Source organism: Fukomys damarensis, unplaced genomic scaffold, assembly GCF_012274545.1.
Source record: "Fukomys damarensis isolate Sample0158 unplaced genomic scaffold, DMR_v1.0_HiC HiC_scaffold_21, whole genome shotgun sequence".
Taxonomy (NCBI): domain Eukaryota; kingdom Metazoa; phylum Chordata; class Mammalia; order Rodentia; family Bathyergidae; genus Fukomys; species Fukomys damarensis.
The window spans coordinates 17,068,046-17,085,906 of record NW_022900933.1 but is presented as its reverse complement, the minus strand read 5'-3'; the positions used below and the strand labels follow the sequence as shown (position 1 = coordinate 17,085,906).

Here is a 17,861-nt window from a genome sequence, read left to right as displayed (position 1 = left end):
AGGTGAAGGGCCTTGATTCAAACCCTGGGACAAAAAAAAAAAAAAAAAAAGCCTAAGATATTTAGGCTTGACATTAAGATAAATAAGAATGTGGTGTGGTTAAAGATTACAAACTTATTAAAACTACAGTATTACAGGGCCAGGGATTTAGCTCAGTGGTGCTACTGCCTGCCTTGCAAACACAAGGTCCTGAGTTCAATCCCTAGTACCAAAAAAACCCATAAAAATACAGAATTACAGAAATGATCTCTCCCATATGACCTGCTTCACACAGCTATGCGGAGAAGATCAGCACTCGCACCTCCTGCCCTGACATACCCGTGGAGTAGCCACTGCAACACTGATGTCAATGTAGTCCCTGTACACCACCTCTTTGGTTGAATCATCAATCACTATGAGAGAAAACACGTGTCATATACACCGCCCCAGGCTATGGCTAAGAGCTGATATTTGCATTAACAGAGTAAGAATCTGCAGTGCTTGATAACACGTGGTCTGGCCAGCCACTACGAAAGTGATTACATTACAGATGGCAACTGGAACTCTACTTACTCCCATCCCAACCAGTGATACCATCTCCAAGTCCTGTGACTGACCTCCGTGTGTAGCAGTAGTATCCATTCTTTGGCAGCCCTCAGAAAGGCTCAACATATTGGCTTCCATGGGATATGATGTACTAAGATCTGGCTAACTAGGCTCTACTCATGCCCCTCCCTTAGCAGAGAACAGTGTTATTAAGTGCTCCAAAAGGACAACTCTGCAAAGGAAGGCAGAGATGCTCTGTCATTCTGCTCCCCACTTTCAAGAAGAGGAAGGGGAAGCCTCTCACTAGGAGATTCAGGAGAAACCTGGGTGGTCCAACTTTAACAATACCAGTGTGAGATAGCAAGCCAACAGCTGAACATTTATATGTAGCATGTATGAGAAAATAAAAGCTCAGGAGGTGGGCCAGGCCTGCCTCACAAGCACAAGGTCCTAAATTCAATCCCCAGTACTGAAAAAAAAAAATTTTTTTTTTAAAGCTTCAGAGGGCCGGAGCCACGCCTGCCTCATAAGCACAAGGTCCTGAGTTCCATCCCTGGTATGGAGAAAAAAAAGTTTGGGTATCTTTCCCAGAAAAAGAGCATGTTGTAGTGTTAGATAAGGCATCAAGGAAACTACATAAGATGAAGAGAAGGTAAGAGTACCTCAACAGCTGCCCACAAGTGTGTGCAAGCAGAAGAAATGGGGCCAAAGGAAAAGAGAAAGCCAATCAGGAAGATGTGAGAAGAATGTGAGAAACAAGAATACACTGGGCAGGGCTGGGGATTTTAGCTCAGCGGTTCAGTGGCCTGCCTCGCAAGCGCAAGGACCCAAGTTCGATCCCTGGTACCAAAAAAAAAAAAAAAAAAAAAATGAATACACTGGGGGCAAAGCAGAGAAAGCCCTCCTACCTACCTACCTAGAGCACAGCACTCTAAGGAAAAGACTAGGGCTCCTACTTCTAGATGACTTTCTGAGGATTGCAAGTATCACTGACCCTTCTCCAACCTTCCAGAGAACAGAGAAGTGTCTCAATATGGAAAAAACTGGGTGCGTAAAAAGAACTAGTACCAAGTCCACAAGAAAGGCCAAGCCAAAGGCTTCCCAAAGAAGCTCATCCCAAAGAGATCAAAGGTCAACTTGCAGCCTAAGTCAAGTGTGGAAGTCAGGCCCCAAAGTAACAAGGCACATGAAGTGGGTGGGCTGGGGGCTTAGGAGATAGGCAGACCACAAGCTTTCATCCCATCCCAATCTGAGGCAGTCTGGAGGACAGGCAGCCAAAGCAGCTGCCATGCTGTGCACTGGGAAGAGAAACTGTTCTGCTCATCTGGTGGGAAGACAGTCGCTATAATGCCATTTCAGGAAGGTGAATCAAGGAATCCCTGGGGAAACTGGCCATATTTCTAGAGTTAGGAAATAAAAGGGCTCAGTGTGCTGACCCCAAAATGTTGGAGCAGTCTGTGTTCATATACCTACCTCCCAAGACCTCTGCAATTCTGGCCATAAAGACTCACCTGCATTTACAACAGGCTGCTCCTGCAAGGCAAAGGCTGAGGCCTTCACAAATGCCGACATGAAGCCTAGTTTGAGGTTATGTTTTTTTAGGAAAGCATCTTTGTGCCGAGCTCTCATTTCCTGGATGTTACTGTAAAACATGTTACAAAAGAAAGTGACCACAAAGCTTGGCTGAGCTTTCCCATATTCTATACCATCTACTTAAGTTCAAGCTTTAAAATATTTCACTAAAGGTGAATAAAATAACCTTGTTCTTTCACAAAAATTGGATATAAAAGAATTAGGACCTACTGTATCCCTAAAATGTACCAATAAACTCAATTAAAGCTGGAAAAAAAAAAAAAAAGAGAGGACCAAATTGGGTGCAGGGGTGTATGCCTGCACTCCTACTCTGGAAGGCTAAAGCAAGAAGATTGCAAATCTGATACCAGCCTGGGCAACTAAGCTATTTTTTAACTATTTTTTAAAAGGCCCTGGGATCGATCAATCCTCAGTACATACATACATACATACATACATAGTCTCAGGGCTAATCGCTCTTTAGGCTAGGTTGAGCCCTTTACAAGGCTTTCTTATGTTCTAAAAGTCACAGGTTTCAGTGATAAAGAAAATGAAGGAGAGGGCCAGGGATGTAGCTCAGTGGCACTGTGCCTGCCTCACAAGCACAAGGTCCTGAGTTTGATCCCTGGTACCAAAAATAAAAAATGAAGGTGAGATCACAAGAGCACACCAGCATCCTTGTCCTGGATGAGAAAATATTTCAGACTATATTAAAATCATGAGCTGTTCATCTTGGGGGGAAATATATATATATATATATACACACACATACATATACATATATGTATATATATATGTATATGTATATATGTATTTTAAACAAAGTCTACAAATAAGTAATATCTATTTGTCAGAATTATTTTTATTTTCTTTTTGAGACAGCATCTTACTGTGTAGTCCAAGCTGGCCTTAAACTCACTACGTAGCCCAGGCTGGCCTCAAACTCGAGGCAATCCTTCTGCCTCTCAGCCTCTTAGAGGATTACAGATGTGCAACACCATGCCTGGCCAGAATTATTTTTTAAACACCATCAAACCTGATCGTTTTCTTTGCAGTAGTCTTCCTTTCTAGAGAAAAATTACAACAAAACCTATAGGTGAATGGGCTCCATGTGAGCAAAAGCATTTATGGCTATAAAGGGGAAGACAAACAATTTTCGACAGATTCTCTCTTTATCTCTGCAGAGTTAGCAACTGTTTGTTCCTTTAAAACAGACACTGTACCACCACCACATTTGAGAGTCAGGGCTGGGTACCAAGATACAAACACAATGAAAACACAGTGCTTGATTAAGATTAGTTTAATAAATGTGGTTCCCTCAGTATTTAGAATAATGGTCTCATGCGGAGGAAGGCCTGTCCCCTTCAGATTCAGCAGCAGGGCCTCACTGCTTGAGAAGCCTTTCCAACAGCCTTTGGGCTGTCAGGACTGGTTTTTCATGCATACACTGCAAAGCTAGTGTAAAATGGCTTTCTCATCATTTCGCTGCAAAAACTTTTGTATTTACCAGAACAGCATTTCAAAACAAAAATCAAATTTAACTTTATCTCAGGCCAAAATGCTTGGTTCTCCTTTTCCCCCTATAATGGCTTAATTCAACATTAGCACGAAAGATAAGATGTGGTACAACTTTAACTACTCCCTTCAGACTTTTTGTTTTTAAAAAAGGAAAATTTCCTAGGGGGACTGATTGGGTTTTTTAAATGTTTGTTTTCCTGAGTCTAACCTTATTTAGTGCTAGGATTACCACTCTAAAGACATTACTGGTTCCCAAGACAGAAGGGCTGCAGAAGAGGGAAAGAGAAGTGATAGATATCTCTGCTCTGAAACCTGCCTGAATGCCACTCTCTGGTCATTAAGGAGTTTCTATTTCAGAGCTCTGCCCTTGGAGGCAGAAATGGGACAACAGAGGAAAGGGGGAAGTCTCAGAAAGGGCCCTTATAGGTTAGATGATCCACACAAGACCCAAAGGGCACTCGATCTAAACGAAATTACTGCCAGTGAGACCCTAGGCCATTGTTAGGTGACACCTCAATTAGCTACTGAAAGGAGACAGAGCCATTGTACTTACCTTCCAATCAAGGCTATTGAGTCAACTGCATCCTTCAGGGCCACAAATATTTACATTTTGTCTTAAGAAACTGGATAGAATTTCAAAGTCCAATTCAATTTGGCCTTAATGCACTGAAACATAAGCTGTAGCCTTTGTGGTTCATTAGGTAAGGTCTTTTCCTATGTACTACAGGCAGCAGAGAATCTTTGGCTGGAATGACATCCAGTCTCTTTAGAAAGCTTAACAGAATGGATGACCTCTACTGAAATTACCACAAATGGTCAACAGTGCCCCAATCAGCCATGCTGTTTTATTTGTCAGAGGAAAACAAATTTCTCTGATGAAAAGTGGAAAAGCAGGGCTGGAGATATAGCTCAGTGGTAGAATACTTCCTTAGCACATATGTGGCCCTAGATTCAATCCCTAGCACCTCAAAAAAAAAAATCAAAAAAAAAAAAAAAAAAAAAAAAAAAAAGTAGATGAGCAGACTTAATACTCTAGACAAAAGGAAGCAGAGATGGATGACCTGAAGACTTGATGGTTTACCTCCTGATTTAATAATAATTCTTACCCTGGCATTCAAAACATTCAGAAATATGCTCCATTCTTTACCATTCTTTTCTATACATATTTATAATTTTTTTTTAATGCAAAACCTTATTGGTACCTTTTAGATAAACATAATGGTAACATGCATATTTTTAATGGCAGAAATTATCTTTGGCTACTTCTTACACTTTTGCCTATGGCATGATCCAGACCTGTTCACACTGCCTGGAATAACCTTTCTCTACAAGGCTACTTGTTAAAATGCTAGTCATATTCTCTCAAGGTACTAGAGATTGAACCTAGGGCTCTGCACATGCTGGGTATGTGCTCTACCACTGATCTACATCCCCCAGCCCTGAGATAGGTTCTTTTTTTTGGGAGGGGTTACCGGGGATCGAACTTGGATCCTTGAGCTTACGAGGCAGGTGGGGGAACCACTGAGCTAAATCCCCGGCGCCCCCTGAGATAGGTTCTTGCTAAGTTGCCCAGGCTGGTCTCAAACTTGCAATCCTCCTACCTCAGCCTCCCAAGTAGCTGGGACTATAGGCATGTACTACCATATCCAGCGGAATGCTGGTCATTCTTGAAAGCCAATTAAAAACTCTTTTCTGCTGAGGATTTAGCTCAGTGGTGCTGACAACTGCCTCACAAGTCCAAGGTCCTGAGTTCGATCCCTGGTACAAAAACAAAAGAAAAACTCTTTTCTCCAGGAAACCCTTGCTACAGTACCCCCAATCTCAAAAACAAATAAACTCACTCCCTCCTCTGTTTCATACTCATTTTTATACTTCACTTTTTCTTCTAGACTTTGAGTTCATCCAAAACAGTTAAGCTCTAAAGAATCAGAGCCTCTTTTAGTAATCTTTATATCCCTCTTGAATTTCACACTTTAGCTCCTAATAGATAAGAAGCACTCAAAATATGTTTGTTAAACTACTTTCTCTTCCCTATAGTGCTGATACTTGCACAAATCAAAATCTTGAAGAAAGCTGAGTGCAGTGCATGCCTATAATCCCTACACTCAGGGAGGCTGAGGTAGGAGGATCACAAGTTCAAGTACCACCTGGGCAACTCAGCAAGACTCTATCTCAAAATAAATAAATAAATAAATAAATAAATAAATAAATATAACATACATACATACATACATATGTACGGGGCTGGAGATATAGCTCAATGATAGAGCTCCCCTGTATTAGGGGGGAAAAAAGATCTTGAAAACAGGTGAATCAACAATTAGCTCACCAGAGAAATGGGTAGAGTGAATTAGTTCCTTTAATATTCTGACATTTTAATTTTTAAACACAACCTGCTTTCCATTTCACTACCAAAGCTGGAAAAAAAGAAAGAGGACAAGCCTTGCCTGATTGTGAGTTACAGGAACCTGACCAAGGAGCAGGTGACTGTTGGAAAATATTAGCATGTAGGGCCTTAGCTCTGGGAATTCTGTCAGGGGTTCTCCATCCATGACGAGGCCTGGGATTAAGCCCTACTGGCCTAGCTGCCCCATCTCTACTTGGCAATCTGACATTAAGCATGAGTTCAAAACTATTACTAGCCTTGTCAGAAGTACGAAAGTCTGAAAGGCTAAGTTTCTTAAGACACAGAGGAGGCAGGCATAATATTAAGAAAATCAGAAAGGACAAAACCAAGAGTCATCCTGTGTAAGTCAACACCAAACAAAGCCAAGAAGTACTTCTTGTCCAGCTACTTTTGCAAGCAGCAATAGGTGGGGACTGGGGCAAGTTAAATGTTCTTCCAAAAAAGAGAACATGGAGACACGAAGAGTAAAAGGGATAGAGATCCCACCTCATGTCAATCTCGTTGAAAGTAGTCAGCATTGCACATGTATTCTGGGCCTCTTTCAGACGCTGAGCAATTCGCTGCCGCATCCTATTCATTTTTTCCTGAAAGTAAAAGTCGAATAAGTATTGACAGTGTGATCTCTGGCTTGAGGACTTCCCATGTAGTCAGACAATTAAGCTTGCCAGGAGTACATGGCAAGGAATATTGGATATAAGTATGACAGGAGTTCCAGGCTTCCCCTTTCTTGTGGTGGCATTCCTCCTCTGAGCAACAATAAGAAAAGAGGCCAAACATAGGCCCTCACTCAGATATGAGTGAAATTTGACCAAGAACAGAGACCCAGGAAATGGTGTGATTTATACACCAAAACCAATGCATAAAAAGAACGTGGTGTAGTTCTGTCTAGCCAACCTAGGAATCATTACTGAAGGGGTAATTTTTGTTGGTAAAGCTTTGCATGAGAACAGTTCCTTGTGGAATGGAAAATTACAAGCAACAAACTCCTGAGCCTATAGTATTTTTAGGAAGTATTCTCAAGCAGAGGAACCTATACTCTTAGCCATACTTCCTTAAGATTTTATCTTTGGCCTGACAGATATTGTGACTGTGTATTACATACCATAACTACAGCTAAGTATCCAGGAAGTATAGCACTAGAGCTCTCACTAAACCTCTCTAAAGTATGCATCACTGCAGGAGGGAGGGAGTACTACGTTACCATTCCCTGAAAATATTTTACTTATGGGCATTTCATTGGTAGCATAGCAGGGTGGAAAAGCCACTGTGGAAAAGCCACAGGACAAGTGGAAAAACAGTGGAACAACCACCAGACAAGTGTAGAGAAGACCTCAGGTTCCAGCCTACCATTTGATGGCTCCTTGACCACAAATAAGCCATTTTCTATGCTTTATTTATCAAGGCCAAAAGCATGAACTGCCATCCATTCAATGGTAGGAACAATTATATTCATACTCCATTAACCTCAACACTGCCCCCCAACTCTTTCCTGGAAGTAGTTCTCAGAGGCTTACCCGATGTTCTGAACGCAGACCTCGGCCAGCTCCTGGATCACTCAGTGGAGGTGCAGCAGTGGGTTTAACTGCAGAGACTGAAAATGAAGAGAGAAGGTGCAGCTGCATCAGAGAAGGAAAGGAACATCTTCTGAGTACATGCCAATGCAATTATACTGAACTATCACTTAATCCTCAGAATATTCTGAAGTGTATTAGTGTCACTCTGACTTCACAGATGAAAAATCTCCTCAGGAAGTAAGTAGCCCAAAGTCACACAGCTAGTAAACAGGAAGCCTGGATGTAAGCTTACATCTTAAGGTATAAAGTCTAGAGATTGTACTACAAAGCAGTCAACCTGTTCTGTTCAGGGCCATGAGCAGTCTCAGCCTGTAGCTATTGAGGAAACATGGTATTTGACAAGGTGTTCTTCTCCCAGAGAAAAACTTACGGGACTTGGAAGTTTACCTGGTTTGCTAGAAGGAGGCTGTGAGGGTGAGGGCACCGGTGGCATCTGAGTAGGTATGGAGGCTGAAGTGGGAGGAGGAACTGCTGATACTGTAGGCTCTGCTTTTGGAGCTGCGGTAGGTGCATCAGCTGGCTTGGCCTTAGCAGGAGCAGCTAAAAAACAAAAATAGACATCACTGGCACTGTCTGGAATGAAGACAACCAAATTGCAGATTCTAAGCAGAATTTACTGGCAAAAGCCCCATTTCCAATCCATTAACAAATGTCTACTGGATATTTGCTATATGTAAGACACTATGAAATACACATAACGATATAAGGCACTATCTCTATTCCCCAGGGACTCTAAATACCCTGTATCAGATTAAGTGGCTCAATTTAGCTGCCTTTCTGATTCAGTCACCTGGTGATTTCACACTGAGCTTCGTTTCTGGCTCTTTTTATGTTTCACTTTGAGACAGGGTCTGTCACTAAATTGCCCAGGCTAGGCATGCATTTGCAATTCTCCTGCCTCAGCCTCCCAGTGTGTTCCATCACACCCAGCACAGCAGGTTATTTTCAAAGCACCTACTAAGCCCAAGGAAACGAAAACTTCCAAGCAAAACAAGCCCAGGCAATTTAAGTGTTAAAATATACACAGAAACTAATTATAATAATATTGATAAAACTCATCTATTTTAACATTACATATAAAAAAATATTCTTTTTGCTTGTTTTTGAGGCAGGATGTCACATGTAGCTCAGGCTGAGTTCAAGCTCACATGGAGTCCAAGAGGGTTGGAGCTTGTGATCCTCCTGACTTACCTTCCTACATCCTAGGATTATAGGCATGCGTCACTATACTCAGCTAGAATATCCTGCACCATTAAAAAAAATAGTTTAACTGGGCCAGGGATTTATTAGCTCAGTGGTTCCAGTGCCTGCCTCACAAGCACAAGGGCCTGAGTTCGATCCAAGGTACAAAAAAAAGGAAGGAAGGAAGGAAGGAAGGAAGGAAGGAAGGAAGGAAGGAAGGAAGGAAGGAAGGAAGGAAAAAAAAGTTTAATCATGGGCTCATTTAAACTTAGGAGTTCATGCCAGGGATTTGGCCCAGAGGTTCCACCACCTGCCTCGCAAGCGCAAGGTCCCAAGTTCGAGCCCCAGTACAAAAATAAATAAATAAATGAACTTAGGAGTTCAAAGCATTTCATCCAGGATGACTCTCATAAACCAATGAGATAGTCATACAATAAACAAACAACTTTAAATTAGATGATTTCAATTTTTACCCATCTGGAGATTACATCCAGTTCAATATTTAAATTATAAGAACTTTCCTTTGACACTAAAAAATGACTGATCGGAAGATGGATTTCAACTGGAAGATTCCATCTTACTTCCTAGCCTACTACTGTACATTTTTTTTCCACTTTTTTTCGGACTTGTCTTGGCCTGATCAACCTCAGTGAAGCAAGCAATCCAACATCTTTCTGCTTGACTATTTTAACAAATGAAAGAGATGTTAGTAGTTAGAGCATTTAACTAAGAGTCAAAAATATATCTCAAATACCATGAGGTCTGTACAAATTCCTTTCTCATTTCTTCCCAAGAGAAATATCACAGATATTACGAGAGAATAGAAATTATACTTAATTCTCCATAACAGACAATGTGAAATAATTCTTCTCACTTAAGAACAGTCCCGCTGTATATTAGAATTAGTCGGGAAACATAAATAAGAGTCTCTGAGTCATGGTACCTAATATTGTTGGTATTTATGTATGTATTGTGGTACTGGGGGCTGCTGAGCCACACACTCACCCTTTAAAAAAAATTTTTTTTTCTTTTGAGACAGGGTCTCACTAAGTCACTAAGCTGCCTAGGCTGCGACCAAACTTGTGATCCTCCTGCTTCACCTTTTCAGGGTGCTGAGATTACAGGTGTGTACCACCACACCCAGCTATCTGTATTATTTTCAAAGCACCCATATGATTCTCATGCCAGAGTTAAGGGACACTGTCTTCAGAATCTTTGTTTCTAACTTTAAGAAAAGATTCACTGTAAGAAGCATTCATGGAAAGCCGAGCATGGTGACGCACTCCTGTAATCCCAGCACTCGGGAGGCTGATGCAGGAGGATCACTGTGAGTTTGAGACCAGCCTGGGCTACATAGTGAGTTTCAGGTCAGCCTCAACTACATACCTGCCTCCAAAAAAAGAAAGAAAGAAAGAAAGAAACATCCATAGAAAGGACAGAATACTATGAAGCTTAAAAAAAAACTACTCTTTCCTTCTAGAACTTGACATTTAAAGTTCACTCTATATAAATATTATTCCTCCTATACCCTCAACCAAGGGCAACTAGAATCCCATAGAGTTTCAGAGAAATCAGGGAATTATTAGAACAGTATGCTCAGCCCAAGGGGGAACACTGGAGACCTTAACCACCCGGAGAACTTCTTTACCACCAGTTTTCCTGAGTGTGAAGAGAGGAGTGCCTCCTTCGACTTTTCCTCCATCAGGTACCAACAGAGCTTCAATCACACCATTTGATGGTGATGGAACCTGCACAGATGTCTAGAGAAGGAGGAAAGGTAGAGAGAAAGATTCCACATTTTTACCCTGCATAAGCAAATTAACTGTATGAAATCCTCAATATGAGTCACAAGGGTGCAACCTGATTTATTCAGGGCCCTGTATACAGAAACACCTACAGCCACACTTTCTGAGTCAGAGCAATGACAAATTACTGTTATTGTGAAGATTCACTTTTTCTATCCTGTCCTGGAAACCTTAAAACAAAGTTAATCTGTCAGTTAATCTGCTTCCAAATGATACATGGAAAAGCAACTGGAACAGCTTATGCACCACAAAGAAAAAAATGGAGGGCCGGGGACTTAGCTCAGTGGTTCCACTGCCTGCCTCACAGCACAAGGAACCAAGTTTGACTCCCCATACCAAAAAAAAAAAAAAAGGAACTACCAGACTGGTTATAAAGTTATTAAAGTAACTAAAGTTACTAGTTCGGCCAGGGATTTACCTCAGTGGCACTGCGCCTGCCTCACATGCACCAAGTCCTGAATTCAATCCCCAGTACCAAAAATAAAAAATAAAATAAATAAAATTACTAGTTGCCCTTAGTACATACTTGCACAAAAATCTATAATAGCTTTTTTTTTAATGAGTTACTCCAACACTTTTACAACTGAGGTTAGAGATAATTAAAATTTATCTTTAAAGAACAGTTAAACAAGAAGCTCATGGGGCAAGCCATTTTCCGGTCTCACTTCTGTCCCTCTTAGACAGAAGCTATCTTTCTCTCAATAAATTTTTTTCTACTTTTTTCTTTTAAAAAAAGAAGCTCATGGTTGATCATGAAAAATTATCTCTAATATAGGGTAAGCCAAGCTCACCTTATCCGTTTCAATCTCACAAACCACTTCATCTTCTGCAACTGTGTCTCCAACAGCTGAAAAGACAAAGTACCTGTTAGGGGAGAGCCTCCAGCAGCCATGAGAATTTCAGATGTGTTACAGACCCCTTTTCTACAGGGCCAGAGTGGATGTAGCCATGTATCCATATAGAAGAAAAGGGTGTAAAGCCAGAAGTTCCGCTGGTTAGCATAGGGGAAGGGAGCCAGTTAGGGAAGTATTTAAATTTAAGAAGTGAAAGGAAACTAAATCCTACCTTTCTCCCACCTGACATCTCCCTCTGTGACAGATTCAGCAAACGCTGGGGTAATGACTGTAATCACATCATCCTCTAGGAATAAAGCAAAAATCACAAGTAGTCCTTTCCCCCGCTTCCTTTTTAATGTTTTTCTTTAATTAAACTTGGCCAGCTGTTGCTCTTTCCAGGAAAGCTACATTCCTAAAAAAAACAGGTACTTACTGCACACAGCTGTGGTTCTGAAGTAGCGAACACTGAAGATACTACTGTTGTCAAAGCTGCAAAAGAAACAGAAAAGTTATTCCTTTCCTAGTCAAATCACTCATATTTTAGACTAGTTTAGGCACTATGGGTCACCTTCCCTTTAAATCAGGGATTCCTGGCCAAGATACCCATCGCCGTTATTCAGAGGAATTTGTCAAAGTATTCATCACCAGGCCAGATCGAGGTTCGGACTCAGCAGTAGAGTCCAAGAGCCTGGATGCCTTATACAGTGCCCTGTACTGCAATGAAATGCCAGTTCTCACAAACAGAGAGACTAACATTTAGTTCTCTAAAGAAAAAAAATATCAGTCCACTGCAGACTCACCAAAATGATTTAGCATCTGGATTAACCAAATCCAAATAAGATAGAAATCATGCCCTCAGGAGTACATGTTGATGTACCAGGTATAATGGAATTTCTGTCCTCACGACAACAGATTTAGATCAGATAAAGCAGCAAGACATGGCAGTTAACTCAGAAGTAAAACAAGGTGTTATGCCAAAAAAAAAAGAAAGAAAACCATCATGGTTATCTCCTGTTCTCTTGCCGAGAGACAGCACATCAGTCCATTCTAGATTCAGTCCAAAGACCAAAGCACTTTCTGGTACAGCATTTCATTAAATAGTGTAAAGTGGAGAATGATACCGATTCGAAGGCACAAAGCCATGAATAATTACCTCTGGAGAACGTGAGACATAGAAATATATGGTAACTAGGGTTAACAGTTATATATAATTTGAGAGAATGACTTGTACTGATGGAAACTTAACTTTCTACACCTCAAGGATTGTATGAATATTCAACAAGAACCTTTACAATAGGAAAGTAAAATAGATTTAAGTTGCCCTTTGGTTTTTTTACTTTTATAATGCCAAAATAACTTTATATTCTCTACAGAGACTCAAGGGGAAAAATGTAAATTTTTAAAAACACAGAACATAAAACATTGTTTGTAATCATGTAAAAGCAAATGCCCACATCCAGCTGTGCTGGCACATCCTTGTTATCTCAGTTACTGAAGAGTACGAGGCAGGAGATTGATGGCACTTAGGACAACTTAGCAAGATTCTGTCTCAAAATTAAAACAAAAAGGGGTGGGAATATAGCTCAGTGGTAGAGCATGCCGAGGTCCTAGGTAAGAGCCCCAGCACTGGGAGCTGAAGGAAAGCTCAGATTCCCACGGGCAAGAACTGAAGAGTACAAATGCAGAGACCCACTCAGCCAGGCATTAGGAACCTGGGACACCAGCTGCCTCTGGGAAGAGGCATTCAGTGGGGCTAGAGAACAAGAATACTCCTTTTTTGCCTTCTGAATTTTGAACCATGAAAATAACACAGAATTACCTGTTAAATAAAAATACACTAAAAATTTTACAATAAAAGATTTTTAAAATAAAGTACCTCTTTCATAAAAAAGGTAATACATAACATAAAACTAGGTACTAGCTTAGGATGACACAACTAGGAACGATCTAACCCAAAATTTAGTGTTTTTTGTTTTGAGACAGGGTCTTCTAAGTAAGTTAGGCTGGCCTTGAACTCACTATGAAGCCCAGGCTATCCTCAAACTTGTGGCAATCCTCCTGCCTCAGCCTCCCAAGTGCTGGGATCCCAAGCATGTGCCACCATGCCCAGGAAGTGGGGTTTTTTTTTTTTTTAAATAACTTTCAAATACTTGAATATATTACATAAGGATTAACTATTGCTCAACTTTCATTTAAATTACAGGTAAATAATGTATGTTGATCTAACTTCTTAAATTACAAAAGCAATGATTTTCACTGCAGAATTTTAGAAACAGCAAAAACAATGTTTATAATAGGATTGTACCATACAGCAGAAAATGGAATTACTTTGTACTATAATCTGCTTTTTTCCCCACTATCATAGTGTGAACACATTAACATGCTATAGCTTAACCCTGATGTCTGCCATTTTGAGAGAAAGCAGGGTTTACAGTGCTAGTTCAGTGTAGATCCCTAGAAATGAAATAGTTAGATCACCAGGTACACAAGATTCAAAGACTCATAAGTGCCAAACTGCCCTCTGAAAATAACACAGGAATTCATACTTCTAATACTAAGTGCAACATTTTCCAAATTAAATAAAACTCTTTGTGATGCGCATTAAGGAAGCTAATCCGCTGTCTCTTCACTTTGAAGATTCTTCCTATAGTCAAAGTAGCTTCATAGCTCTTGAACGGATTACTAGAGAGCATCCTCTTATCACCACACTGAAAACACTTGGAAAGCAAAGTAGCATTTAAGCAACATTTATAAGCAGAAGTTAATCTGAAATACACATGGGTGGCCTTTCACCAAGCTCTGCATTATGTGGTAACAGCATTACTTCTGAACTAGTCAAAGTACCAGGGATCAGCTAGACTTTTGCTTTTACTGTTTCTAAAATGAATAACTAGGCTACCAAGAGGATGCTCTCAATGTCCACAATAAACGTGACCTCCAGCACTTCAGATGCACTTGTATCCAACTAGAATACTTAGAAGCACTCTCTACTTCTATTCCCATTTAAAAAAAAAAAAGAGGGCTCCAAATTATCTTTTGTTATAATCTAACCACCTGAGAACAGGAATACTCTTGACCTAACATTGGCATGGGCTAACACCCAAGGTGCACAATAAATAAAAAATGATCATCAAGGTTAGGTCTAGGGACTCAACATAGCCACCTCAATTTCTGGGTCTGGAGACCAATGAAGAAACAAGATGGTCAAATTTAGAACCGATATCTAAGAAAATACCTGGTGGCCACATATCTGTACTCTCCGTGATACTTACACAATCTTCCTGCTGTCAGGGGAACTTGGTCCCTGACATAAGGAGACCCCTGCAAGAAACAAAACAACTCTTAACCAACAACTCTTATCTTATACAGAATATGAGATGGAAGAGAGGTCTGTGCATCCCCTTACCCCAAGACAGAGCAGAACTAGCTGTAGACAACAATATAATTTCTATCACACTACATCTTGGTTCTCAAAATTTTTCTGCCAAAGTAACCTTAAAAGCAGAGAGAAATGGATATGAAAGGTTGAGAGTGGGTATGTGTTTACGGAGGAAAGGGGAGATATCTGATGGCATAGCCCAAAGTTTATTTACCTGAGAAACACATATATTTGTGTTATCCCTGTTTTTTCTAATAAAATATCTCTATTCCCCATATCTTCAAACAACCGAAGCTTGAAAAAAGACATGACAGCTTATCCTGCAACTTCACATAATCTAAATGGAGAAGCAAGGGTTATTTGGTCTGGGTTTGAGCGAAATGGGTTAGAAACTTTCCTGACTAAACCCTAGCACAAAGGCAGAACTACTTTAGATTTGGTCTCCAGCTTGTTTCAAAACAAAGCAAATACAATTCCCACCTTTCAGCTCATCGTCTTCCTTTGCTCTTCCTAAAGTCTTCCACCCTACTCATTCTAAACAAAGAGCCCCTTTCTGCCCACCAACTGTCCTTTTCATAAATAACTGCATTTCTTCAATTAACACCTGAAAACTAGTCTCGTCTTTTTCCCCTCCTACCAATCCATTAAGAACTCCTCCTGAGACACCAATTGAGAGAGCTTCCCCTGATGCCCACCACCTCACAAACCTTCCCAGAGTCGCCAGGCAGTACCTCTGTGACCAGCACCAATGACTACACAGTGTAAATTCTAAGTATAGCATGTCTTAGACCTAGATTATGGCAGCCCATGATTTTTGGATCTTTGAATCCAATTTAGAGTTTATCCTACTGCAAGTTTCACTTGTACAGTGCTTTAGGGTTATAAAAAACTTTCACATATGACCTCAAGTCTCACAGCAGCTCTCTGAAACAGAACGATGACTATCTGCCATTATTACTGCATATATAAATAGGGCTTCCCAAGGTTTAGTGATTAGCCTATGGTGAATCCCTGAGCCAAATGCAAAAACCCAAGTCCAAGGCTCTTTCTTCTGTTATGCCACTCTATAAAGTGGAGAAAAATGTTTCTGACATCTCTCACGATCGTCAGTTGAAAACAAAGTTTACTGAGAGCCCATTATGAACTGACACCTGTGCTAGATGCCTTATAGTCCTCTGGCTCTTAGGGTAAATAAAGTTCAAATATTTTACACAGTTGTATAACATCCAGCCCTATCTTTCTAGGCATCCTTCCCATCTCTAAAACTGGTCAAGTCCCTTTCTGCTTGGAAACCTTTGCACAAACTGTTCCCTCTGCCTGGATTCTTGCCTCAGGTATTCAAGTCTCGGCTTAAATGTCGCTTCTTCGGGGAAGCTTTTATCAACACTCTCCCTGCATTCATTATCCTCCCAAGTATACTACGGCACACCAGCTTCTCACTACACCCTGTACTTCTCCTTCCTAGTAACCACAATATAATTATGTCCTTATGTGTGCCTAAATGTGTACTTGCTTGGTCTCTCTAGCTGGCCCATAAGCTCCTCAAGGGCAGAGACCATCTGTCTCCCGACCACCTAGCACAGGGGCTGGCCTTGTAGCAAGCACTTGATAAATAATCTATTAGGTACATGAGTAAATGAGAACATGATGGGTTAAGAGGTCAGGCTGAGGAAGAAGTCAGGGTGGCTCTAACTTGATCAACAGTTGGCTGTGTGACCCTGGCCAAGACACTTAACCCCTCTGGTTTTATATTATGCATTTTTTAAAACAGAGCTAATATATTTTTTGTTATTTGATGATTAGATTAAAAATTGAACAGAAATCACTTAGAACAATGCTCAGCATAAAGTAAGCCTACAATAAGAGTGGACACATTCAACAAATATGTATGCCATTTACTGAAAAATAAGCTATGTAAGATCTAGTATAATTAATCCTCTCCCTGCCACCAAAAACAAAACAGAACGAAACTACTGGGATGAAATCTGAACTTCCAATAGTCTCGTGACACTCTCCCTCAACAAAAGTGCTCTAGCCAAATCATCTTTTTCAGGGGCTTTGTAGATGCTATTTTTTGTTTTGTTTTGTTTTTGTTTTTTTGTTTTTTTGAGACAGGGTCTCACTATGTAGTGAGACTGCCCTGGAACTCACTATGCAGCCCAGGCTGGTCTCGAACTCACAGAGATCCTCCTGCCTCAGCCTCCTGGGTGTGGGATTACAGGAGTGTGCCACCATGCCTGGCATCCTTTTTCTCTTCACTACACTAGCTTTGTCACATCCTCCAGGTCGCATCTTTAACACCACCTGCTCAAAATCTCTTCTGTCCACTATTTTGTAACCTTTTCAGCACTCATTACAATTTGTGAATGCTCACTCGTTTAGCAATTTTCACTCTGTCTTCCCCAACTAGCCTGTAAGCTCCTTCACGGCAAGAATCAGTCACCATATCCCTAATAAGGGTCTAGTAAAGTGCCTGATACATAGTAAAAACTCAGTAATTATGTGCTGAATGAGTAAGTAACGGCTATTAGATTAAGTAGCATTATGCTTTGTTTGCTATCTGAGCCGAAATGTCTTTGAACACGAGGAGAGACACAGAACCAGATTTCCTCACGCTGCTCTGCCCTAGAGGAGAGCATTTTAGGTAACCGCAAGGGCAGAACTTACCAGGCAGGGAACGTCTCCCTAGAGGGCAGTTCCCCTGTTGAGAAAGAGAACATTATCCATGTCACCCAACATGAAAAGAGTTGGAGAAAAGCTTTTTCAAAGTGCACACTCAACCCTGCCCCAGTGCTGCTGGCAGGTGAATCTCTTATCTCCAAAGGTAGATGGTTCAACACACAGTGTCCGCCAGACTACCTCAACGTCCCGAAAGAAATGACGCCCGCTGGTTAACAGAAAGGCGGAGATGGCCCACAGAATCGGGCTGCGGGGCTGCTCCGCGCCCCTCCCGAACTCTGAGTCAGTCTCATTCGTCAGGACGGGCGCGGCCCTCCGGCCCCGACACAGAGGGCGGCTACAGCAGGCAACAAGCGGCGCCGGGTGACTTGGGAAGGTAAAGGG

The 17,861-nt window shown here is 41.1% G+C and overlaps 1 protein-coding gene across 1 annotated transcript in view; it reads right to left on the bottom strand.

Moving 5' to 3' along the window:
• Nucleotides 1–17,861, bottom strand: part of Dlst (dihydrolipoamide S-succinyltransferase) — a 20,945-nt gene that overhangs the window by 2,275 nt on the left and 809 nt on the right. The window contains exons 3-14 of the mRNA XM_033766728.1: nucleotides 17,658–17,844; nucleotides 17,466–17,508; nucleotides 14,692–14,740; nucleotides 11,853–11,908; nucleotides 11,649–11,723; nucleotides 11,375–11,430; nucleotides 10,427–10,538; nucleotides 7,984–8,136; nucleotides 7,537–7,613; nucleotides 6,509–6,606; nucleotides 2,037–2,167; nucleotides 319–392 (exon numbers count right to left, since the gene is read on the bottom strand). Coding sequence (XP_033622619.1) covers nucleotides 319–392; nucleotides 2,037–2,167; nucleotides 6,509–6,606; nucleotides 7,537–7,613; nucleotides 7,984–8,136; nucleotides 10,427–10,538; nucleotides 11,375–11,430; nucleotides 11,649–11,723; nucleotides 11,853–11,908; nucleotides 14,692–14,740; nucleotides 17,466–17,508; nucleotides 17,658–17,844 — 1,111 coding nt within the window. The remainder of the gene's footprint in view (nucleotides 1–318; nucleotides 393–2,036; nucleotides 2,168–6,508; nucleotides 6,607–7,536; nucleotides 7,614–7,983; nucleotides 8,137–10,426; nucleotides 10,539–11,374; nucleotides 11,431–11,648; nucleotides 11,724–11,852; nucleotides 11,909–14,691; nucleotides 14,741–17,465; nucleotides 17,509–17,657; nucleotides 17,845–17,861) is intronic.